The following is a 23,607-nucleotide window of genomic DNA, read 5'->3' on the forward strand; positions in this document are numbered from 1 at the left end:
AAAAAAACATTTTTGGAATAATTTTCCTCCCCTTCCCAGGTTGCTGAGTTGCTGCTGAAGCAAGGCGCAGACATCAACGTCACAGACAAGCAGGGTCGCACTGCACTGATGCTGGCCGCCTCTGAGGGCCATGCAAGCACTGTTGAACTCCTGCTGTCAAAGAGTGAGAGTCCCCCGCCTTCCCCAGTGATATCTAAGTGTGTTTGATGAAATGTACCTGAACTGTAGAACAATATTTGTATTGTTTGGGGTCCCAGGTGCCTCTCTGCCCTCTGCTGATCAGGATGGGATGACTGCACTTAGCTGGGCCTGTCTGAAGGGCCAGAAAGGGGCGGTGCAGCTTCTGGTGGAGGCAGGCGCAGACTTGAACCAACCAGACAGACAGGGACGGACTCCTCTTGATCTAGCTGCTCTTAATGGGGATGCAGATACAGTGGGTTTCATGCTGTTATTTAAACATTTAGATCATGTTGATGATGAAAATACACTTGTTTGCATTTACTTCCTTACCAAAAAGATACACTTTATTTTGTATAGTTGACACTAAACTGTAAAACAATCGATCTGTGGAAAGATTAGAAAAGACCAATATATAATTGTCTCACAACAATGCATTTTAAGCTGTTTAAGAAATCAAATTAAATAAATCGTAGTTACTGAGATCATAATAATAATAATTTGCTCTGTAACACTGGATGTCAATTTGCAATCACAGCTCATGTGGAGTTTTAAAAAAACGTGATCATTTTGACTCTCACTCGTGTTGATCAGCAGGAGAGTAATTAAAGTTATCTGATGATCAAAACTTTTTCAAAATCATCAGGATGTAAAGGTGAAGCATACAGCGTGTAATCAACAAATAATTAAAACATTTTAAAACTTTTTCATTTCTACAATATTAATATAAGTATAATGTTGTTATTATTCTCCGTGTGGCCAGGTGCATTGCCTGGTGGACCATGGAGCGGTGCTGGAGAGATCCGACAACAACGGCAGCAGAGGTTCGGACCGGACGACTGGCTGCCAGAACCCGGCTCTAGTGGCCTCACTGCTTAAGAAAGGATCCAAGATGGGTATAAACACCATGCTTACTATAACAACCCTGCAATAAATTACACATATAAGATTTTTATATTCAAAACAAACACAGTTAAACAGCTCCATAAACTGCAGCACAGCTTCTGAATTTACCATAAATTTGAATTGACATCTTCATATTTGTATCTGACTGATCAATGAAAACTCAGCTCAAGATTTATTAGTAAAATATGCTACACATTTGAACCTACACCCTCTTACTTTACATTTGACTAGTTTACTCCCATCTTGTTACTCTCCATTCTGTGGCACCTGCAGTTTTTCGTCAACCCCCCTAACTCTCTCTTCACCTCTTTCTTCCTCCATCCTCAATTGTTCTCTTTTATCAACCGAAAGGCTACAGAACGGCACCGCATGATCGATCAGGTACATGATTTATGTAAGACACAAAGCAAAAGAGACAGGGCGAGACAGATAACAGAGAGATAAATATTTCTACCTCTCCATCAGGTCACGCCACGTGGGCTATGGCTTCCTCCAAACCAGACATTCTCCTCATCCTGCTGCAGAAGCTGATGGAGGAAGGGAACATGCTTTACAAGGTGTGTTATGGTCAATGTTATAGACAGTGGGTTGTGAGGGTGGCAAACCTTGTAGCCTTTTATTTGAATAGAACTCACATAAGATGACTATGTCCATTTCTTTCTGCACCCTCTTCCTATGTGTTTCTCAGAAGGGACGTATGAAGGAGGCAGGCCAGCGTTACCAGTATGCCCTGAGGAAGCTGCCTCGTGAGGGACAAGGAGAAGAGCTGAAAGGACTCAAAGACTTGCGGGTCTCCCTCTATCTAAACCTTTCCCGCTGCCGCAGGAAAACCAATGTAAGCCCCACAGCAGTATCAAGCTGCTCATGCACTATTTAAAACCGGCCGGTTTATTAGATGCCGAGGGGAAGGCAGGAGGGCTGGTGAGGCAAAGGTAGATGGCTCCTTAAGATGTATAATTTATCTGTATCAACATAAAAAGATGGCATCAGCACCCCTATAGCTCACTGTAAAAAATATCTCTGCTTTTCAGATCTAATTTCATGTCTCCCTGGTAAACAGAATGTACGTGTAAGACCTGGAAGCAGGTGGTGACATAATGAATAACTGTGCTGTTAGTGTAGAGATAGATGTGTGTGGCCTGCAGCCAGCTTTGGAACCCACCCTGGTGATGACAGACGTCCTAACAGACTGTGTAAAAATGCCATCCTTAGGGTCACTGTGGCTGATGAATAATGGAGCAGATAATGTGATGTGATAAGGTCACTCTCTCTGGCAGACCAAGCACACTCTCTTTCTCTGTCTCTCTACAGGGGGTTATTTACAGTGGACGTGCAAGTGGGCTGGCTAAATCCACATATTATATCAGAATGCAGGCAGTGAGGGCCAGCACAGAGACTACATGATACCATCATTAAACATTCAGCAGCAATGTTCACAATCTCACATTCAAGGCTGCCATTTTGACCTCTCTCTCAAGGACAGAATCACTGTGTGTTTGTGTCATTAAATATTCACCTGAGAGCAATGATGAGAGCGGTGAAAAAAAAAAAAAAAAAACAGCAGAAAAACAAGCAGCTCTCTGTCTGTTTCCCTCCCTCTCTTTCTGTTCCTGGTCAATAAAAATGATTGCAGCGTGAGTTCTGCTTCATTAAACACGCCTCGATCTTCGGATCCATATAACGAAGATGCAAACACAAACACTATTTTTATTGGAACGGCCCCAGATTATTTCTGCAAGACAAACATTTTCCAGTCTAGTCACTTAACCGCACAGCAATACGGAGGGATAGTTTATTTATTTATTTATTTTTTACTGTTGACTGTACTTTTCTATCTGAAAACACAGGATTTTGGCATAGCTGAGGAGTTTGCAACAAAAGCCCTGGAACTCAAACCCAGGTCTTACGAAGCATATTATGCCAGAGCACGGGCCAAGAGGAGTAGCAGGTACAACAACATTAAATGGAGTGTATTATTTCAAAGTAGGATCATTTTGCAAGAATCAGCAATGCACTGGGATGTTATGTCGCCGTGGTGCTGTAAATTCAGTCTTTTTAAAGTTCCTTTGTTCGTTTTCTCTGTCCTCCCCAGGCAGTTTGCTGCAGCGCTGGCAGACCTCCACGAAGCAGCACGACTCTGTCCATCCAACAGGGAGATCCGGCGCCTGCTGGCAAGGGTAGAGGAGGAATGCAAACATCATCAGAAGGCATCCAGCAACAACTCGACGCAGGGTTACAACAGGGACCCTCACACCCACCACCATCAAGGCACAGAGGAGGAGACAGACGTCTATTCACAGGGAAGCCTGGAGAGGCAAATCCCTGTGGAGCAGGCCGATGCAGAGAAGGAGGAGGAGAAGGAGGAGGGTGAGGAGGTGAGCCTGCAATGTGGGAAAAGCCCAGAATTTTGGCCTCTGAATCCATACGCTCCGAACAGGACTCTCCCTGGAGGTGTGGCCTTTGGTTTGCCAGATCAGGCGCCATGTTTCCCTCAAGAGGAGTATGTACAGAACCAACTGTTTGTGGACATGCCTGAGCCCGCTCCTGCCATCAACAGGCAGACCCAAAACCAAGGCAGCAGGACTCATCACCACTGCCACTCCCTCCAGTCAGGGAGCAGAGTTGGGGCCAGGCCTCTCTCTCTGTGTGGCCCCTCCAGTCCTCTACCAGGCAGACACATCTCCACTTCCCTGAGGCCTGCACCTGTGCTGGGTATCGACATTGGCCCTGGATCGGCCAATGAACACTCTGGACACAGCCCCACTGAGCTCTACCACCCCATGTCCCCCAACAGCTCCTCCCCACCTGGACCTCTCCAGATGTACCAGCCCCGGTCCTCCAGCTTCTCCAGGGGATCTGACAGATTCTCCACCCACTCTGTGGCTCTGGATGGCCTGGCTCTTGCCCTGGGGTCTGGCATGGAGGTTAGGAAGGAGAGCGGAGGAGGTGGCACGGCAGGCTCAAGGGGCTCTAGCTCCAGCCAGGCGTCCAGTGGGAATCTGTCAGACGGTGGCAGGCAGCAGGTGCTGGACACTCCGTGCCCCATCAAGAGCAGTGGCAGCTTCAAAACAAAACCTGAGCTAAAGCCCCGGCCCTTCATGGGAGTAATGGACAAAGCAGTTCGGGTTCAGGGCCAGCAGACCTCTGGACTGGGCAGACAGGGGCAGGGAGGAGGAGGGGAGAGTTTCAGTATGTCAGTCATGGAGTTCCAAGGTTTGAACAATGAGTACAAGCGCGCCTCCTTCCAGGAACAGCTCTCTGGAAGTCAGGCCAACAGCCAGCAGCAGGGCCGGGAGTTTGGAGAGCGGCTGCACCAGCGAGAGGCCAGAGGCACCACATCCTCGCAGCTACGCTTTCCTGATGGGAGGCACAGACAGGCGAGCCTAACGAGAGACAACCCGGCTCTGCATATGGCTCCCATCAAACCCAAACGCTCATTTATAGAGTCTAACGTCTGAATATAGTTTATCAAAGCACAGATAACAGGCTGTTTTCAACAAACTATGTCCCACATAAGGTAGCAAGGGAGACTGGTTTGAGGACAACTCCCTTCCCTGAGCCTGTTTTGTAGAGTTATGCTGCTGCACTGCATTTACAATCTAGAACCAGTGTTCAACTCAGGCTACTACGCTTTTGCTTACATGTCTACAGCTACACTAGTGTATTCAAGAAAACCAGACATACCTTAAGTAGGGATTTAAAAAAATAAGTAGTATATTGTCTCAACTTTTAATTTATTATATCAAATATAGAAGTCAGAGAAAGCTTTGTGCACGAATATACAAAACCTCATGCTGTTAGTTGCAGGATATGACCATTTCTATTGTCAAGTGTCTTTTAAAAAACATTTATATTTGTACGGTGTACACTATATTTGCAGATTATATATTTCCCTGTAAGTGGTTATCTGTCAGCATTACAGGCTTCAAAAGAAAATTACTTTGTGTACTTGAGATTCTTTTTCTTGGTACATTTGATAAAAAAGGCACTGTACATGACATTGTTGGAAACTTCTTATCATAATCTAATATTGACTTGATTGCTTCAATATTCACAGTATATGTTATTTATTTTTGCATAGCAGAGAACATATTCATATGGAGTGTTTATTGGTTTATTTGGACACAGAGAGAGCATTTACACAGTCAAGGATAAGAAACCTTAAGAGACTTCTTACATTGCTGTATGTCCATAGTTATCATATAACCTTTTGAGTCATACTATGGATTACAGAATGTTACCACATTATTTATTGTGGTATAATAAAATATAACTGGAGGACTACATTTCTACATCTACTGCTTTCACAGTATAATGTTGCCTAGGCTTCAGAGTGTGTATGGATGGATACAAGTTCTTGTCCTTTGACAGTACAACTTAACTGACATTTAACCAAACCATCAAAATAAACTACTTGTATAAAAATGCAAACATTGCAATTTCTGAATATTGCAGAAGTGTTTTCAATATTTCATTAAATGTGGTGTGAGCTTGCACAGGGAAGTAAATGCTAATCTACTTTGGCCAAGCACTATTTCCCACGGGATTTATAATAAGCAAGGTTCAGTGTTCAGATAATCTAGAAAACACATGTATGTAATGCTCACTTGTTGCACTGCTGATGGTGCAAATTGTGTTTTGAGTAAGGCAACCAGCATTACTAATTAATTTTGAAGATTGAAGCTGCATTAAGCAATATTTCTAACAGTACTTCTGATCCAACTGTGATTCAACAGTCTGTGTAGCTCTGTGTAGCTTTCAGACACTCACAGCTCATTGGATTTATTGGTTATTTAATCAAAAAACTACACTGAAAACTAAAGGCCTCCTAAGCCCAGTTATTTTTATTTTTTTAATTATGAAGCACGTTTTCAGCTTTGCTGCATCTTAATTGGTAAATTGTGTTGTGTGCAATTTTTTTGAAAAAAAACCCTTTAAATGTTAATGCACTGTTACTTTTTCTTTCATGAACTTAAAAGGTATACTATGCAGGATTTCTGGATTGCTGTTTGCAAACACACCATTCAAAGTCAGCCCTTCCTCCCCAGCTCAACGAGTGTGAGAGAGCAGCAGCGATTGAGAGAGCTAAAGAGTGACTGAGAAGAGCAAGCAACATTAGCAGAAATGAAGCAGTGAAAAAGAGAAATAAAACTTTATTTTCTGATTGTTTTATGGCTGTGTCATTCTAAAGCAATGCTCTGTGGTCAAAGGTTGCAGCCAAGCCCACTTCTATATACTCCTGTATTTATAAGTGATGTTTTTTTAGGGAAATCTTGCATATTATACCTTTAAAAAGCAAATGTGGCATTTGCAAAAGTTTGGGCACCCTACTAAGTCAGTACTTAGTAACCCCACTTTGAAAAATTGCTTGATGCAGCTTTACAAAAGAGTGCCACCAAAGAAAGCCCCACGGTGTGCAAAGATGTCTCAAATTGAACAAAATCATTACCTGTACCCATAATGCCGAGGGATCCCTGTGAGCGCTGTATTCTGTTTTTTTGACTGTTTAAGATGAAACATTATTGGGGCACACCAGGTCAGAGGTTTTGAAGATGTTAATGGCTGGTCTTCCAGCGACCAATAGCCATCCTCAGGGTGTGGTTTGGGGTGAGCAGAGTGGTCAGTAAAGGGAGGTTGGTCATAGGGCTGGAACGGTTCTTAGTGTTGATCCAGCTCTCGATGGCCTCTCTTTCATATGAGTAGCCGTCTGTTGGGAAAAATGTACACAAATGTAAACAAATGCTTACTCTTTGAAAAAAATCTGTGTCTCATGGGCTGACACTGAGTAATATGTTATGTCATTATATGTAAATCATGCTTTGTGGAAAATGTCTGATGATCACTTACCGGCAGCAATGACTGGCTCCTTCATCAGCTCCCTGGTGATTGGACACAGGAACTCATCAGGGATGCCTGAACACACCGATTCACTCTTCAGCTCCTCAACCTTCCTCAGGAGTTTACTGCGCAGGCCAATGGACTCTACAGACACAAACATACGTACACACAAGCAAGAATGAAATGCTAGAGGAGAGAAAAGACTTTGTAATAGAAACCACTGGGCATCAAGTAGAACAAGCTGAACTGACCAGAACACCAACATAAATAATAATATCAATATCAAGATTTTGAGCATTTGTTATTTAGCACTTTTCACTCTTGGATGGCAAATGTGAGCGTGGGTGAGAGTGAACATTGTGGGAGCAGAGCATGTCTGCTGGCTGTCTGTCCATTTCAAAGTTAAATACTAAGCAGGCACTCGAATGCAATTTAGCTTGAATTCTGTTCTTTCAGTATATTGTTTTGCAGAGCCTGACTGCCAGAGAAATTACAAGCATTTACTGAAATTTAAAAAATGAATGACCACACCGAATAAAGAGTTAATTACAGCTGAATATAAAACACTTTGCAGACTCCCTGGATGATCTTACTGGTACATTGTGTTTCATTTTATTATGTTGCTTCTTTAGGACCAAAGTACATTTATTGATTTCACTCCCACCTTTGAAAAATATGCCTGTTTCTCGGCCTTTCATTGCAGTAGATAAAACATGTTGCTCGCTACTCAATGCTGTTCTCTGAGTTAGTTCAGCTGAAAAGGTGGGATTCATGCTACGTTACTAAAAACAGAACAATGTGAACACAAGCTGTCACAGCACTGGAGCTGTGTAAACTGAGTGGTGATTGACAGCAGCTGTGGGATGGAAATGACGGCATGGCAATACAACAAACATTTGCTGACAACTACATGACGAATACTGGCCTAGCTGGTAGACTGACATCAACAACATAACACTCCTTCTTTAGCCTTGTTGGATGCATGTCTTACAGGGGGAAAAAAGACAGAAATATACCAAAAGTCTGATATGAAATTTCAGAAAAACCCAATTTCTGACAAGACTTGGACATAACCAAGAAGGCCTAATGATATTAGGTGTAAATCCACTTTGTACCATATGGGAAGTACTGTTTTGGAGATTGGGTTATGTAAGCGATGAAGTGCTCCAGATTAAAGTCAGTGCTGCTAAAGCCCCAAAGCTGAGTGCTTTTCCAGCACAGTCTAATATTGCGTAATCTTGCTGAGTAAAATCCCCATCAACATTTATTCATTCCCTCACCCTTACTTTAATTTAATGTGGCACGTTTTATCCATGTAAATAGGTGCAAAACTCCTAATCCACACACATCCGTGTTCATTCTCACAAGAGATCAGCCATGTAATACCCCTAAGACTGGGTTTATATTCTTACATTTACAGAAGGAGGCATTAAGGACTACGAGAGAACGAGGGATTGGAGAAGTGACACTGCACTCGCTCAGCCGTGTGTGATGTTTGTCTTCCTCACCTATGAGCAGCTCTGACGCCAGTGTTTCCTTGGTGAGACTGAGCAGTTCTGTCCCATCTATGTTGTTGGCCCTGAATTTGTCGACCAATCCCCCGAGGCCCTCCTCCGCCAGCCACTCTGACACATCCTCCTCCGACCAATCGGTGACCAGCAGCTTCGATCGGCCCGATGAGGTTCTCCCTGAGAGATTGAGTCAAAAGCAGGATGGTCAAGTCCTTGACAGCTGCAGCGCCTTTTGAAAAATGGCCAAATATTGTCTGCGCAAGACAGTCTTGGAATCCTGCTGACTAATTATTGATTAGGGGCCTGTGGGTTGCATGGCCTGTGTAATGATATAAATAAATGTCTGGAGGTCTCATCGACATTTCCATTGACACCAGATAAAACTAAATGATGAAAAGGAGCTTGTATGTTGCAGACAAAAATACAAGACCAAACTTGGACCTGACACTTACTGATAAACACATGGCCATTCCTAATTATGCCAAAAAATTATCTTTTGTGCACTCAGTGTATGAGGAGTGGAGTCTCAATTGCATATTTTTATAGATACCCCATGTTACATAGTCAGGCATATTTTCTCCCTACCTACCATCACTTGATGTAAGAGCAGCCTCCTCTGAAACACACACAAAAGAAGGAAGAAGAGTAACATGAGTGATGCAATGCAATCTTTGAGCAAACCTGCAGCACTTGAAAATAAAGAGTGAGTAAGGAAAAGAGCACTCTTGTAAACAACACCTGTGTCCTCCATCACAAGATGAAACAAGTCTTACACCTGACAAGATAAAAGCTGCTGGAGCCGAGGTGCAACTCCTCCAATACGACTGCTGAAAATGTAACTGACTACAAATGACATTGGTCTGTCTTAGAACAGCCATATTTAGCAGAATATATATACAGCATCTTGAGCATATGAGCTGGCAAACAGAACACTGCCTGGGAATGAGGACTAGAGCAATAAAACCTGGTCTATGGCTGCTGAGTCCACTTAGCTGTTGTTGAATGTCTGTTGTTGTAAAAGCATTTTTTCCCTTCCTTTCAAGTGCCAAAAAAACCTGTATTTAAGTTAGAAAGGAAACTAACCAGGCAACGACTTCCCGCCTTTCCATCGGACAGGTGCATTGAAGGACACGGACACAAAAACAGATAACAAGACAAAACAGATGTAATTAATCCTCAGAGTGTCAGAGATGTTAGTCTATTTGAGTAATGTATGTGTATGTTTGTTTTTTCCCCACCATGGCCACTGCAGCCATCCTCCAGTCTCCAGATGTTTACAGTCTTATCCATAGATCCTGTAGCAATTAGTGGTGAAGTCGGAGAGAAGGCACATGCTGTCACATACCTGCAGCAGATGACAGTAATCAGCTGAATGCCTGTTCTGTTAAAGATTGGCTCTAACGTTCTCTGTGTGATAAGAAATAAAGAAACATTTCCAAAGAGATTTATCAAGGACAAACAGCTTCGTTTGATTAAAAAGACACAGCAAGAGCACTGCGTGGAAAATATATAAAACAGCACATAAAGCCAAATCTGTAAAAGTAAGCTTAAGAACTAATGTTAAAGATAATAGTGATCCTGTGAGCATGCAAGTCCAATTAAAACATCCACAAAGTAAAGCCAAAAGCCCCAAATCTTAGTCATGAACTTTACTGAGGCTGCAGTTCAGCTCTGACAGGGTTAAAAGGTGGGCACTGTGGCTCGATACCAGACCTAAACATGTAGCAGTGATGGAAATGTTCCCCTTCAGAGGGTCAATTTGCTGATGGCTTACCACATCAAAAGGCTACACTAAGATCTTAATAAGGATTAAAACAGAATTTTCAGTAGATTCAACAAAGTTAAGGCAACATTAATGAGGACAATCTCTCTAAAACCTAAGCTGGATTGCTCAGAAATGTTGATCCACAAAAGCTAGTTGGCTTCGAACAATAATGTCTCTAAAACCTCTAATAAGAACTGAGAGAAAGGAACTAACCTAACCTCAAGACACTCTTACACTGTTTTATTATCAGTTTGTCTTAAGTCAGATGAGTTTCTAGGAGGCATTTTGTCAAGTGTTGCGATTTACTTTTTCAGCATTTATCCACTCTCTCCCAACTCGCCTCATCTACTTCCACTTCAGGTTGTGATTTTCCCCAAAATGACTTTCATTTGCCCCGTTGAAAGGAAGTGAGCTCGCTGCCTTTCAATCACAGGTGGCTGGATGGACGTATAAATAGCTTGTAAGTGTGATCATTCAGCTGTGGCTTACATGTACATGCGTGTGTGTGTGTGTGTGTGTGTGTGTGTGTGTGTGTGTGTGTGTGTGTGTTAGGGGGTGGGGTGGGGTGGTGGGGGTGGGGGTGGGGGTGGGGAGCAGTCCTACCTCTCTCAAAAAATGCAAAATGAAGGTTTTGTGACCACACTGCATCACAATCCATTAACAGTACTGTCCTGTGTGTCTCTACCTTCCCTTAAATTGATATCCTGTTGTACACGAGTGGTTGACTGTTGAGCTCATTTACATTTACTGCATGTTTTATATAGCATGGCAATGTCTGAAGATGTCTCATGTGGTCTCATCGGTGGAATTAAAACAATAAGCAACAAAACAACAAAACAGGTCCAGAAATGCAAAATATACAACCAATGGCTGTCTTTTAAAGTGTTGGCATTGCAAAGCATCTAGGAGTGGATTTCACCCAAAAAATATAGTTATTAAACAGAGACAGAACAAAGGAGTTACCACCAGATGCCAGAGAAACTGTATGAAAGGCTCCTTTTAAGAATTCTGCACAAATAACATCAAGTGTGCAAGTGGTGGAGAATAAATAGGGCAAATGGGAGTTATTAAAATCTCATCAAGACAAATTCAAACTGTTGCTTGTCCTATTGATTTCAAACTTTTTTCCATTTCTAAGTGTGATAAAATATATGTCTTTAAATATTCAAGATGACTGATTTTATCGTGTTGTTTTAAGACATGGCAATATCTCAGTATGTAAATTATACACAATATATACATAATATATACATATTATACAAATGATTTCACAGTACTAATTATAGGCAAAATATTCTGTAATGTAAGAGAGACATTAATATATTAACTTTGGGGGCTTTTACAAATTCATACACACATTCAATGAGAAAATCCAGTGAACAAAACTGTGACTCCATAAATATAAGTGAGTTTACCTCTCGTGCTGGTTCAGCGTGTAAAGCAAAACTGCATTTTTCTGCAAACAGACAAAGTGTAGGGAAAAACAAAATCTAAATGTTATGAATGGAGGAGTGTGTAACTTACATCTGTGATAAAACCAATAACTTCTATGTAAATCAATACAAAATTACTTACAGCATCATAGACTGTAACCGTTTTGTCCACAGAGCTGAGGGAAATAAAAAGATCAAACTGTAAGATTGTAAATTGTAAATTGTAGCTGTGTCAGCAGTGTTTTAATGAACCAGCTTTTTGGTACAGTATGTTCACATATTAAACATAACCACATTGACTAACTGAGGAATAAAGCAATCTATGTCTCCCTCCAGTGGCTCCACTGATGTACTGCACGCTTATATTTATGTCAAGGGTGGCCTACTTACTGTATAAGACCAGGCTAATAATCTATATTTTACATCAATCTCCTGATCCTAAATAGGTCACAACATGGATACTGATCTATTTCACATCAAGAGACTAATGTAAAATATGGATGTAGCATATGGCATATTTTACCCTCTTGGCAGCCATTAGTTTAATTTTTTCTTTAAACTTACCTATGATAAATAAATAGATGTACAACAGTTTGTTCTTGTAAGTTCTGTCATTATTGTTTGACAATATAATTGTGAAATTAAAAAGAGCTTCACAACAGCTGCAAACCTGTAAACCGAAACAGTCACAACCATGACAAAAAGTAAAGATGTGTAAAAGATGCAATGGATTACTTATCTAGAACAAATTTCACAAGTCAAGAGCAGGAAATCAATCCAAAAGCTTACGGTACTTTTTGGAAAATGTACAATGACAGGATTGTACAGTAGATGCACATTGTATGGAGGCTAAAACACACAAAACTCTAAGTATGTCTTCTTCAACTTAAAATCTTACCCAGAAACAAGCAACTGCCCATCTGAGGAGTACGCACAGGAGAGGACTGGAGCCGACTGGCCGGTTAATGTGTGCAGGAGCTGCATCTTATAGACTACAAGGGAGAGAACTGAGTTATACCCACAAAAGAGTCAAACATTCCAAGTGAAAGATAAAGGCTGGACTGTGATATCATGTCTCATCTCACAAAAATCCACAGTAAAACATGGAGAAGGGCTTCAAAAATGCACTAAAGAAAAGTGAGAAAACTGAATCAAACACATAATAGCATAAAACACAGAGAAAGGGTCTTGAACTGGCAGCTACTCTGGATTAAAATAAAATGTACTTCAATTTGGAAGAACCAGTGGTTTGTCTTGATATATTGATGGTAAAACATTACAAACCATTTACAGAAATGGAGGGTTGATGTTTTGGGAGCTGTAATAAGAATCACATAAGCTGATACAAAAACTGTACACATCAATATTCAGCCTCAGACCTGTCTCTAGCCCAGACAACCACTGTATGTGCAGAGTGGAGTCTCTCCAACAGAACCGTGCCTTGAATTATACACTGTTCAAACGACAGCAGCACCTCATGTATAATAAAATAATGGTCGAATTCTTCCAGGCTGTACATATCTGTAATGTCACTGTACCTCCAGAGCTGAACTTGTTAATGGCCCAGATCTTCAGGTGACTGTCTTGGCCACAGGATGCCAGACGGAACTGCACAACTTGACCTCCTAAAAGACAAACAGCGAAACAATCAACCTTAGTGTATGTTACTGTCCACTTATCTGTTCATCACACACAATATCACACACACCATTGATGTGATTGTGTCAAACCTTCTGGATGTCAGTGCACAAATGTCCTCCCCTACACTCCCATCTATGGCTGAAACTAACAATTATTTTCATCATTGATTAATCTATTAATTATTTTCTTAATTAACGGTTTGTTTTGGATAAGCATTATAGATTATAACTGTTTGTTTTGTCTATAAAAGAAAAAGCTCATTATAAAAAAGTGACATCTTCATATTTTGCTACATCTGAACACAAGTCAAAACCCAAAACTACTGAGTGTAACAATCACATATCACAAAGCAAGCAGATGGAGAAGTTTCAGTTTAGAAAATGTCTGAATGTAGTCAGAATGTCTCTTAAGTAGTTGCTGATTTATTTTCTGCTGATCAACTAATCAGTTAAATGACTGATCATTTTAACTCTACATTTAAGACTACAGTCTTCATCTTCTAAGGGATAACGTGTGCAGTATTTGTTTTAATAATAATGTGACAGTATGTGCTGTTACTACGTGACTTGGATACTTTATGTAAAACCTATTAAACACACCGCCGAGCTGAGTGTTATCAGTGAATGAAATGCAAATGGAAACTGCAGCACATGTGTTTTACAGGCTGCAACTTAATTTGTAGTTCACTCTTAATTTTCTTAATTATTGCCTTTTGTATATATAGAGTTATTCATATTAACCTGATTTTCAGGAAGCATACTTGCAAAAATTACATTTATATTTGATAATAAATCTTATTGTTCGACTGTAAAATTACCTGAGTACGACCTAGGTTAATTTACTCAGTTAAGTACAATTCTGACATACTTGTACTTGAGTGTTTCCATGTTAGGCTACTTTACACCTCTACTTCACTACTGTACTCTTTACTCTGCCACATTTCTCCAGCAGATGTAGTTACTTTTCAGATTTCAGACTTCACACATGAAATACAATATGTTCTTAAATATCAAACCTCCACTTTCACTGGAGTGATTTCCCACTTTAACTTCTAAGATGATTTCATTAAAAATGTTGTCAAGATATTGAAACTGTTAAAATGATCAAAATGTTTCACAAAAACAGAGGAAGAAAAAAATGAATAGAAATTGCGTAGCAGAAGTTTTTAGTTTGCTCATTAATCGTCTGAAGACCTCTGGGATTTATCTTGTAACTCACTGAGGTAGGATTCTGAATGCAAGACTTTTATTAGTAATGGAGTATTTTTACATTGGTGTACTGGTACTTTTACTTGAGTAAAGGATCTGAGCATCTGATCCACCACTGTACCCCTGTGTATGTCTCTGTCAAACTTTGTTATACAAAGATTCACCCTTACAGTCTATTAACTCACCACTGAGGATGTCGGGAGCAAAGGCACAGCAGGTGACGCCCAGGTCATGGGCGTTCTTCTCTGCATGGAGCTGGTTCATGTCCAGGTCCCACAGACGCAGGTCTCCATAGGTGGAGCCGGTCATGAACACCTGACCGCAGGGGCTGAAGGAGCACGCCACCATTGTTGTGTCGTTCACTGCACAGGTCCTTCACAAACACACACAACCAGCAGCAGCTGCATCAGCGTCTCGGTTTTCATTTCAATTCAGCCTCATTGTCATCGTTTATGTTAGATAATGCATAGAGTGGGATAAATATTAAATCACCTCAATGCAAACACTCCTCCGCTCTCTACTGTTTGCATTGAGGTTTCAGCTTGTTTTATTGACTGCATTGTGTGTGTGTATAAATAGTAGGCCTGCAGTCAACAAATGATTGTCATGTACTTTTCCATTTAGTCTATAAAATGTCAATGTCTCCTGTCCAGGGAGATGTTTTCAAATTACCTGATTTATTTGACCAACAGTAAAAAACTCATTCAATTTAAAATGATAGAAAACAGCAAAAAGTGGAAACTGTTCATATTAGAGGGACTGGAACAAACATATCTTTGGCAGTTTTCCTTCAAAATATATTTTTTAATAAATTGTTTTTTTTTTCATCTCTGATAAATAAATAAGACATTTGAAGATGTTTGGTAATAGGCCAGCACAGGGTGTCTGACCAATCAGCAGCAAGCGTCAGCTCATCAAGGCCTCTTGCTTGTTACTTATGACAGTGAACAGACTTTTCACTGTTCAGTTTTCCTGTGTTGGACCTCTGGAGGTTATGTGTGTAGCTCAGAGCACTATCAGTCTACTGGTTAGCCAACTAACCTGCGGTTTCTAATACATAATGGAACTATAATTACAGCCATTGTGTTCCTCCGCCAACCAGTCCAGTTGCAGTCAATTTGCATGTGAATGGTTTACTTATGGCCAAAAATGTGTTCTGTCGACTCTACAGAAATGTAATCTTTCAACTTTACCTGCGCAGCTGTTTGGAGGGGAAATCCCACAGAGCCAAAGTGCCATCAGACGCACCGGAAACCAGGTGGACAGAGTCAGGAGAGAGCGCGCAGATCCTGACGGGGCTGCGGCCAGGATGCTCCATGACGGCCTCGATCTCACCTGTCACCATGGACCAGACCACCGTGGTCGCATCGGTTGAGCACGAGGCGAGGAACTGTCCGCACGCGCTGAAGCAGCAGCAGTGGATGCTGTAGCCATGTCCCGACAGCGGCGAAAAGGGCAGCTCCGAGAAGTCGCGGGTGTTGTATATCCTCAGGGTTTTGTCCCCGGAGCACGTGGCGAGCAGTTTGGCCGAGAAGGCGCACCAGTTGACATCGTCTCGATGGTCTTGTAAAGTGCAAATCAGAGACGTCATTTGGAGAGCCGGACCCTAAAGTTCACAGGGGGAAAGTGAAAATTAAAATCATCAAAGTGGTTCTCCTGAATCCAAAAACCTGAACCCTGCAGCAGCTACAGCAGTATTCTCTTCTGGCCAATTCACCCAGCAGTTATGTAAAGACTGAAGAGGAGATAACTCTTGTTGTATTCATCCCTGGGTAGTTCACATCACGTTCTCAGCCACAGATATTATTAACTCAACTCTCTAGACTGTAAAACCAAAAGTTAGGCCTGCCTGTCACTGTCTGTTTTAATTTGACACGTTAAATCCTCAGAAACTTAAATCACTGTTTTCATTTGTCAGATCTTCAGGGAGTCTCAAGACCTCCTTACTGAAGTCTGACTGGAGTCTACAGCTCTGTCCTCAACGTCAGTGACCTTTAGTTATCTGACCCTAAAAGTATAACAACACAATCAGATCAGCAATCAGGAGAAGATCAACAGAACATTAACCGGCAACAATTTTAATGATCAATAATGTTTAAAAGTAACATTTCAAAACATGTTTTGCTGGTGCCAGCTGAGGGACAATATAACAGACATTTTTCACTATTCTCTGATATTACAAACAAAATGACTCATCAATCAAAACATTAATCAGCAGACTAAAAGATAATGAAAATAATTAGGTGCAGTCCCAAATAAAACAGCAGATTTATATTATGTGTCTAACCGTCTGTTGTTTGAGCAGCACTTCAGAGCTCATTTAAGTTCAACAGCAAATCAAACAAACAAGGAAAATCCACCTTGTTTTTTTCTTCTCTCCTATTGTTTTTCTTCAAACCTGGAAAACAAAAACATCTGTTGGGCTGTCACATCTCCTCACTAATCAAAACCAGCAGACAAACAAACTATAAACCCACAGAGACGCTGTGGATCCTGTAGCTAAGGCTGGAGCTAACGGTGCATCAGAGCAAAGACGCTACTTTCTACTTCATGTCGTTGTCAATTATTTTTCACCGGCGCAGAAACAAACTGTGGCGGAATAAACAAACAAACAAACTCAGGCGACAGATAAAGTGAAATCTACTTGTAACGTTGGCTACATTTTACTACAGCAGTGTTTCCTACCTTTCTCCGTCGCGTCGTCCGCTCACCTCAGGTTTGTTTACTTCCTCATCGAACAGCTGACCATGACGTAATAGCGGTTACGTCACCCGCATTACACCGCGTTATTTTAGTCAACCATTCATTTATTTCAGTTTCTTTAATTATTTGACATCATTTTACCAGCTCGTTTATACGTGTCAGTTCTCCTGTGCTCATCTATGTGTTTCTAAAGTAGCCAACTGTTGATTCTAAAAACACCTACTGCCTCTGACATCTCTCTGATAGATGTTGGCTGTTTTTGAGCCTCATTATTATCTTCATCACTTGCATGATCACCTCTTTACTCCTCATGTTGACAGACAGCTCCACTTCAGTCTAAGTGGCAGCTCACTCTAAATCTACTGAGCCATATGTGAGATTTTTTGTGTCTGAACTAAAGTTGAAACAACATCCCAGAAAGATTAGTGAACATAAGTGAAGGGCTGTATTTCTCACAGACTTATCTCAGTATTGATGTAAATCTTCTCAAATTAAAGCGGACACTTGAAACTTTAATGTGATATTTATTGTGAAAATGCTGAAGCACAGAGCCTGAGGAATAAAAAAATGCGTAACTCTCTAAATACTGTAATTGTTGAGTGTAATGAGTGTAATTGTTCTTTTTTGTTGTTTTATGTTCAATAAAGGAAAGAAAAAAACATGAAAAAACACTTGAAGATCTAATTTCCTTTTAATTCAGTTCATGTAAAATACTGGTTAAATATTGACCCTCTCTGCTGCATCAGCCACAACACAGATGAAAGTGTACGTTGTCTTTTTTGGGACTGTACCTTAGTTTGGATTACACTGTCAGACATTTCCTGCCAATTCTAAGCTTTGTTTTTAATTTGCATCATTTCACTGCACAGCTTTAGGCTCTTTAAAACATTTTAATGCACCAGTCTTGCTATTTGTTAGCATTTCTGGAGGAAGTTATTTGATAATAAGACACACTATGAACCTTTGACTGTAAAGCTTGAAAAACCAAGACCTTGACACCATGAACTCAAAATCAGGTTATGGTCATAAATGCATATCAGAGACGCAATGATTTGTTTATTAATCGTTCAGTTGATTGACAAAAAATAAGATTTGATCATTGATTACCAGTATTGAGTCATTTTTTGAAAGAATATGTGGATATTCTCTGGTTTCAGCATCTCAAATGTGAATGTTTTGTGGTTTCAGTAGTACTCTGTGATGGTAGACTTAATATGTTTGGGTTTTTGATTGTTTATATGATAAAACAAGACATCTGAAGACATCAACTTGTTGATAATAAATAACTATTAGTCACAGCCCAAAAGCATAGTGTTATATGAATGGATTAATCCACAGATCTACCACAATACCTTTTATCAAAAGCAGTTCTGCAGGACAGAATTGAAATAAAACAAGTTTAAGTCATTTACGTTGAAAAACATCCTTTTAATAGGTCCGTGCCACACACTAGTGAAAAATAAAGCTCCTACAAAAGAATGATACTTTTATTCCACAATATCTTAAATAAAGTAACTTCAAGTACTCTTGACTTGGGTACAAAAAAATCTAGCTGCCTCCATCAGGCCACAACACACAGCAAGGTTCAACACAGTGGTTACAAATGGCCTTAGGTCCTCTGTATTGTGGCAGATTACGAGGAAATGCATCATGGAAGCATAACTGAATGCTTGTTGTTCCTTTCTTTTTTTCTGCTATGGTGAGGAATGATTTCTGTGTCACTGTCCAACTTTGGAGGCCTTGTTGGATTGAAATCATATAAAAAAATAATGTTGTCATAAGAATGAAAACTAAAAACAATAACATCCCCTACATGCCCCTGTTGGAAGGGTAGGCACTACCAAGATTAAGGATACCACAGTGTTTGCAGAGGATATGTATATACTGTACAAACAATATTTATGATAATGTTTCATCACGTTCACTAAAATAGAATGCTACAATCATTCTAAGGCATAAACAATATCTTAATATTCTTAAACAATTTTTACACATCGTTCCAAACAAGACATAATATTGACATTAATAAACAGTATATACACATGAATCACCATTGTCTAACTGTTCCTCTGCTGTTCCTGTAAATAAATGCAGTTTTACAGTTTGAACAAATGAATACAGTCCTCTGATGCCCCAAAGCACTGAACAGTGTAAACAGTTTTTCTTTTTTTTTTTTTCTTGGCTTTGTTTGATATTTGGGAGAAAAATTACAACACAAAGACACATTCCTTTTTTTTTTAATTCAAAGCAGTTCAGCTGATTCTTCCTTTTCATAGAAAATGAAGTGGACCTTGATTCATAAATAATTATTACAAAATTAAATACATTCACTATAATACGATTAAATAACAAAAGACTATTTACAAGTAGTGGAAAGTATTCTAGCGCAGACACATCAGTGACAGTTGAGGATTCATTCAGTGCAGTGTTCTGAGACAGGGAATGGTATTGCACTACGACACCCCATTTCTCTGGGACTCTTTGGGGCTTTTATCCCTGTTGTAATAAATCCAGCGCACCTCATGTAATGACTTTTTTTTTTTTCCAAGGTGACATCTTTCTTAAGCACACAGCGGGCTTCCTTATTAAGAATTTGACTTCTTCTTCTTCCATCCTGCAAAGCCATCTTCTCAGTCAGGAAATAAAAACAAAAGTAAAACCTGGTGCTCCGATATGAAAAGTTGAATGGTTTTATGGGGGAGAATCTGAACAGACTTTTAGTTTGTTTGTTTCAGAAGCTCAGTCCAGCGCTTCTCAAAGAACTTCCTCATGTTATGACCAGCTCGACCAATTTCTGAATTGTCTTCATTGAACTTTTCGCAGTTATCAAACACCAAGTTGACGTCAATGATGAAAGTCTCCAGGTTTTGATACCTGAAATAAAAAAAACAAAAACTTTAGGTGAGAAAGTGCAGCTTACATACAGCTGATGTATCACGCACTATTGTGTAACTAAAACTTATTTCCTGAAAAACACTTTGAATTCTGTGCAAAGGCCTCGGAGGTGTTCAACAAACAAAAAAAAAGAACAAACAGAGGTGATGGGAACTCACTGGCTGCTCACAAGCTTCTCACGTATGGTGGAGAAGTCCATCGGTTTCTTGATGACCTTCTTGTAGCCAGGGACTGATTTCAGGTTGACGGGTGTGAGGAAAGGCCATGCATCCTGATGCCGCTCAAGCTCAGCAAGGAGTACCCTGAGGAACACACAAGCACAGACAAAACACACACACACACACAGTAAGACACAGACCAAGAATTTTATTTGTTAGGGAAAAACCCTAAGATCTCACACTGACAAGCTGTCCGGGAAGAATCTTATCTACTGATGCAATCCTACAGTCAATGGCAGCAGCTGTAGGACTGTTTTGAAGAAGGTGATGAATGAATGGAGAAATCAACAGAAAGACAAGTATGAGCAAGCTGGAGGCCACATACCTGCATAATCCTAGGTCCCTGTTGTTGTCTCTAGCGGTCTTAGCTCGCTTCACACACACAGGGTTCTCCTGATTGGCTGCTGGCAGAGCAGGTGAGGCCTCCTCTGTTTTTCTCTTCCTGCTGGTGTCTTTTGCTCCTTTCTTGGGCGTGCTGCTGGCGCTGGCCGAGTCATCCTCTGACACTTCCCCGTTGCCTGTCTGCTTCCCGTTCTTCTTCGCCTCTCCACCTTTCTTGCTGCCTCCTCCGCTGGATGCTACTGGTTTGCTCTGAGGCTTTTTGCTTTTGGGGGACGGACCACTTGCCTGTGCAGAGTAAACAGTGCATTCTGTGAGGCCTGGTGCAATTTCAACTCATAATACAGTGTCCATTTAGACCGATTTATCACACGAATATTGGCCTTTTAAAAAAACATATCAGATCAATTTGTCATATCTTGAGCCACCGATATTACTTAGTTCTTCCCACACTGCATCTACATAAACACATTCTGTAAAGCTTGCAATAAAATCTGTTGTTTTCCATCTTCTCAGAACATGAATATGAATGGAGGGTTTTATTGTCACTTAATGGGATAAATGCCAAATCCATGCTGCAGACAATAAAAGTTGAGAGGAAATGTAATAAAACTTAAGGGGAAATGTAAAATCCCAGTGAGATGAAAATTCTCTGAGCAAGCCGTGTCCTGATGACCTGTGGTTAAGATGCGAGACATATACTGTACATTAAACATCCCTCCCTCTCTGCCCCTTCCCCTTTTTTCTGCTCATCTATCTACAGTCCACAGAGAAATAATGGCCTAAATGCCCAAAAATTAATTAAAAGAGAAGCATAAAATTTTTAGGCATATTCTGTTGACTGATGATAATGCATTATAAAAGGCTCCGATACCTTGGATATGCAGGCCGGGCAGTACCAGTCTCCCTCTGGGATACTGGTGATCTTGGGTTTGTGACAGTAAGTGTGGCAGCCTTTGTCACAGCCATCGCACAGCAGGAGGAGGTCCTCATTATCCCCCTTCTTGCACATCTGACAGTACTACAAAACAAGTGCATTCATTAAAAACAAGTATACACTTTCTGAACGGAGTTTGTTTTTAATTAATGAGGTGGAAATATGTTGTGGTGGATCTTTTTTTTTAATCTGCTTCTTCTCACCACTTTCATGATGGACCTCTCCCAGGCAATAGACTTCTGCAGCTGCTGGATACACATGGCCAACTGGGCAGCGCTACGCACTTCACTCAGGGCCTTCCTCCACACCTTCATACCGTGGGCCACCTCCTCCTCACCGCTAGGAGAAGATAATGAAGAATGATGGGAGGGCGATGAGAAACAAAAACGTACACGTGAATATGTGGGCGAATTTACACAGTATCAGCTGAACCAGCCGCCAACAAGTGAGCAGATCATAAAGAGCTCCAGCTGTGCAGAGAGAGGCATGAGGATTTTGGGGGTGAGGGGCGCTGGGGAGAGGTACACACCGATTTTGTCATGTTAAGGGGACGTTCATGCAGAGAGAGTGAAGGAGTAAACCTGTGTAAGTGTATACTGTATAGTGGGAGCCATGAGTATGCCCATAACCAAGGTTACTGATGCACAACACCATGCAGATGACTGCAGAAAAAATAACAAACAATGCCAGTAAACAATGCCTATATAGGACACAAACTAAGGGGAGCCACCACCCCACCCACCCACAAAGAGGAAAAAAAAACTGCACAAGACCAAAGAAACCAAAATGCCACAAGCCACCACAAAAACCTGCTGTGAAAGCAGCAAAGACCCTCACTGTTTGAGTAATATGGGAAACATAAAGCACACACAGAGAGAGAAAAGGGTCTTAGTGGGAGAGTGGGGAGCTTTTGTTGGAGAAATGACCTACCCTTCCCTGTCAGCACTAGTGGATGGGGCGGGGGCAGGGACAGTGACCGTACCCACATTATCCAGCCTGATCTGAATGGTGGTACCTAAGGGGCTCCTCAGGTACCTTCTCTCGATGTTGCGCTCCAGATCAGCCAGACGTGTCACTGCTATGTCCAGCGGGTTGTCCGGGTGACGCATCACCCCGCCCTTCTCCCCCCGCTCCTCTGGATGCTCCTTGGAGTCCTTGTCTGCCGCCGATGCTGGTGTTGATTTTGTTGGGGGCTTGTGCTCGTAATACACCAGGTCCTCCCGCTCAGATTGAGGGTCCGGATACGTCCAGCCCTGAGAAAGGAAGAAATCAACTGTTCAGACCTCTAAACACACTACTACACATGCTTAAACATATTTTTTACACTACAAGATGTGTAGGGAGAGTATTGTATTTTACCTTGACCTGGAGGCTGGCTGCAGTGACCTTCCTCTCCAGTTCCTCTACCTGCTGCAGCACAGCAATGTCCATCTCCATCGCCTGCTCCTCAACACACCAGCCTCGCACCGACTCCACACTGACCTGGCTCTCCTCCAGCTCACGCAGCTCGATCATGGCCACTAGATGGATGACATGACAGATATCAGTCAGCCTTGAATATACACACAAACACGCTCACCGATGAAAGTAAACACAGGAGCAATGTAGCCAAACAAACACAGATAATCATGTAGTTCAGTCATAAATAATGTAGTGTAAGCAGTGTATTCGGGACTGACAGCACACCAAGTCTTTCTACATGCTCTCAGTTAATGAATTCAAGCTATATGCAGAGATTGCGTGCTCAGAAGAAGTGCTGAGACACTTACCGTCTTTGTGTTTGGTGCAGACCTGGGGGATGATCTCCATGTATTTCTGCATCTGCCTCTGGAGTCCCTTCTCTCTGACACCTCGGCTGTGGAGAGCATTGACTAAAGCCCTCAGCTCCTCGATATCAGACACCCGCCACCACCCCGTCAGCATCTCTGAGACAATGGTTCACAAACAGGCATGTAAGCTCGAAGACATTGAACATACATCACTGTAAAAAGGTGCTTCATTCAGCTATGTTATACCCAAATGAAACTGCGTACAGC

The 23,607-nt window shown here is 41.3% G+C and overlaps 3 protein-coding genes across 15 annotated transcripts in view; 1 reads left to right on the plus strand and 2 right to left on the minus strand.

The window, feature by feature from the left end:
• LOC108887978 (protein TANC1) overlaps window positions 1-5,326 on the plus strand; it is a 31,997-nt gene extending 26,671 nt beyond the window's left edge. Inside the window, exons 21-28 of one of the 2 annotated variants that reach the window (XM_018683745.2) lie at window positions 40-163; window positions 258-433; window positions 941-1,073; window positions 1,435-1,464; window positions 1,549-1,640; window positions 1,772-1,918; window positions 2,931-3,031; window positions 3,176-5,326. In XM_018683745.2, the coding sequence (XP_018539261.1) occupies window positions 40-163; window positions 258-433; window positions 941-1,073; window positions 1,435-1,464; window positions 1,549-1,640; window positions 1,772-1,918; window positions 2,931-3,031; window positions 3,176-4,541 (2,169 nt within the window). In that variant the 3' untranslated portion in view covers window positions 4,542-5,326. Of the gene's footprint in view, window positions 1-39; window positions 164-257; window positions 434-940; window positions 1,074-1,434; window positions 1,465-1,548; window positions 1,641-1,771; window positions 1,919-2,930 lie in introns of both variants that reach the window. The other variant, XM_051074393.1, reaches the window with a different exon arrangement.
• wdsub1 (WD repeat, sterile alpha motif and U-box domain containing 1) lies at window positions 5,184-17,244 on the minus strand. 3 transcript variants are annotated; one of them, XM_018683746.2, is made up of 13 exons: window positions 17,165-17,243; window positions 15,673-16,085; window positions 14,665-14,852; window positions 13,169-13,255; window positions 12,529-12,622; window positions 11,773-11,806; window positions 11,613-11,653; window positions 9,671-9,777; window positions 9,516-9,533; window positions 9,022-9,048; window positions 8,430-8,609; window positions 6,931-7,065; window positions 5,184-6,790 (listed from the first exon to the last, which is right to left on the minus strand). In XM_018683746.2, the coding sequence occupies exons 2-13, from the start codon at window positions 16,068-16,070 to the stop codon at window positions 6,639-6,641; spliced, it is 1,461 nt and encodes a 486-aa protein (XP_018539262.1). In that variant the 5' UTR covers window positions 16,071-16,085; window positions 17,165-17,243; the 3' UTR covers window positions 5,184-6,638. The 3 variants fall into 3 exon arrangements, with proteins under 3 accessions (XP_018539262.1, XP_018539263.1, XP_018539264.1); XM_018683747.2 differs by lacking the exon at window positions 9,022-9,048 and having other exon boundaries at window positions 17,165-17,244; XM_018683748.2 differs by lacking the exons at window positions 9,022-9,048; window positions 9,516-9,533 and having other exon boundaries at window positions 17,165-17,244.
• Window positions 17,245-18,589: 1,345 nt separating this feature from the next.
• The window catches only part of baz2ba (bromodomain adjacent to zinc finger domain, 2Ba), a 65,854-nt gene continuing 60,836 nt past the window's right edge, over window positions 18,590-23,607 (minus strand). For 6 of the 10 annotated variants that reach the window (XM_018683741.2, XM_018683740.2, XM_018683738.2 and 3 more), the window contains 8 exons: window positions 23,341-23,496; window positions 22,931-23,091; window positions 22,502-22,824; window positions 21,775-21,910; window positions 21,509-21,655; window positions 20,621-20,922; window positions 20,236-20,379; window positions 18,590-20,056 (listed from right to left, as the gene is read on the minus strand). In XM_018683741.2, the coding sequence (XP_018539257.1) occupies window positions 19,900-20,056; window positions 20,236-20,379; window positions 20,621-20,922; window positions 21,509-21,655; window positions 21,775-21,910; window positions 22,502-22,824; window positions 22,931-23,091; window positions 23,341-23,496 (1,526 nt within the window). In that variant the 3' untranslated portion in view covers window positions 18,590-19,899. The remainder of the gene's footprint in view (window positions 20,057-20,235; window positions 20,380-20,620; window positions 20,923-21,508; window positions 21,656-21,774; window positions 21,911-22,501; window positions 22,825-22,930; window positions 23,092-23,340; window positions 23,497-23,607) is intronic. The other 4 variants (XM_018683739.2, XM_018683744.2, XM_018683743.2 and 1 more) reach the window with 1 other exon arrangement.

This window comes from Lates calcarifer, linkage group LG2, assembly GCF_001640805.2.
Source record: "Lates calcarifer isolate ASB-BC8 linkage group LG2, TLL_Latcal_v3, whole genome shotgun sequence".
NCBI lineage: Eukaryota > Metazoa > Chordata > Actinopteri > Centropomidae > Lates > Lates calcarifer.

Coding starts and splice junctions, on each gene's coding strand:
- wdsub1 (XM_018683746.2), bottom strand. CDS start 16,070: ATGACGTCTCTGATTTGCACTTTACAAGACCATCGAGACGATGTCAAC. Junction 14,853..15,672: donor CCCTCCAAACAGCTGCGCAG/GTAAAGTTGAAA, acceptor GTGTTTGTGAAG/GACCTGTGCAGTGAACGACA. Junction 8,610..9,021: donor TGCTCTTACATCAAGTGATG/GTAGGTAGGGAG, acceptor TCAATCTCTCAG/GGAGAACCTCATCGGGCCGA.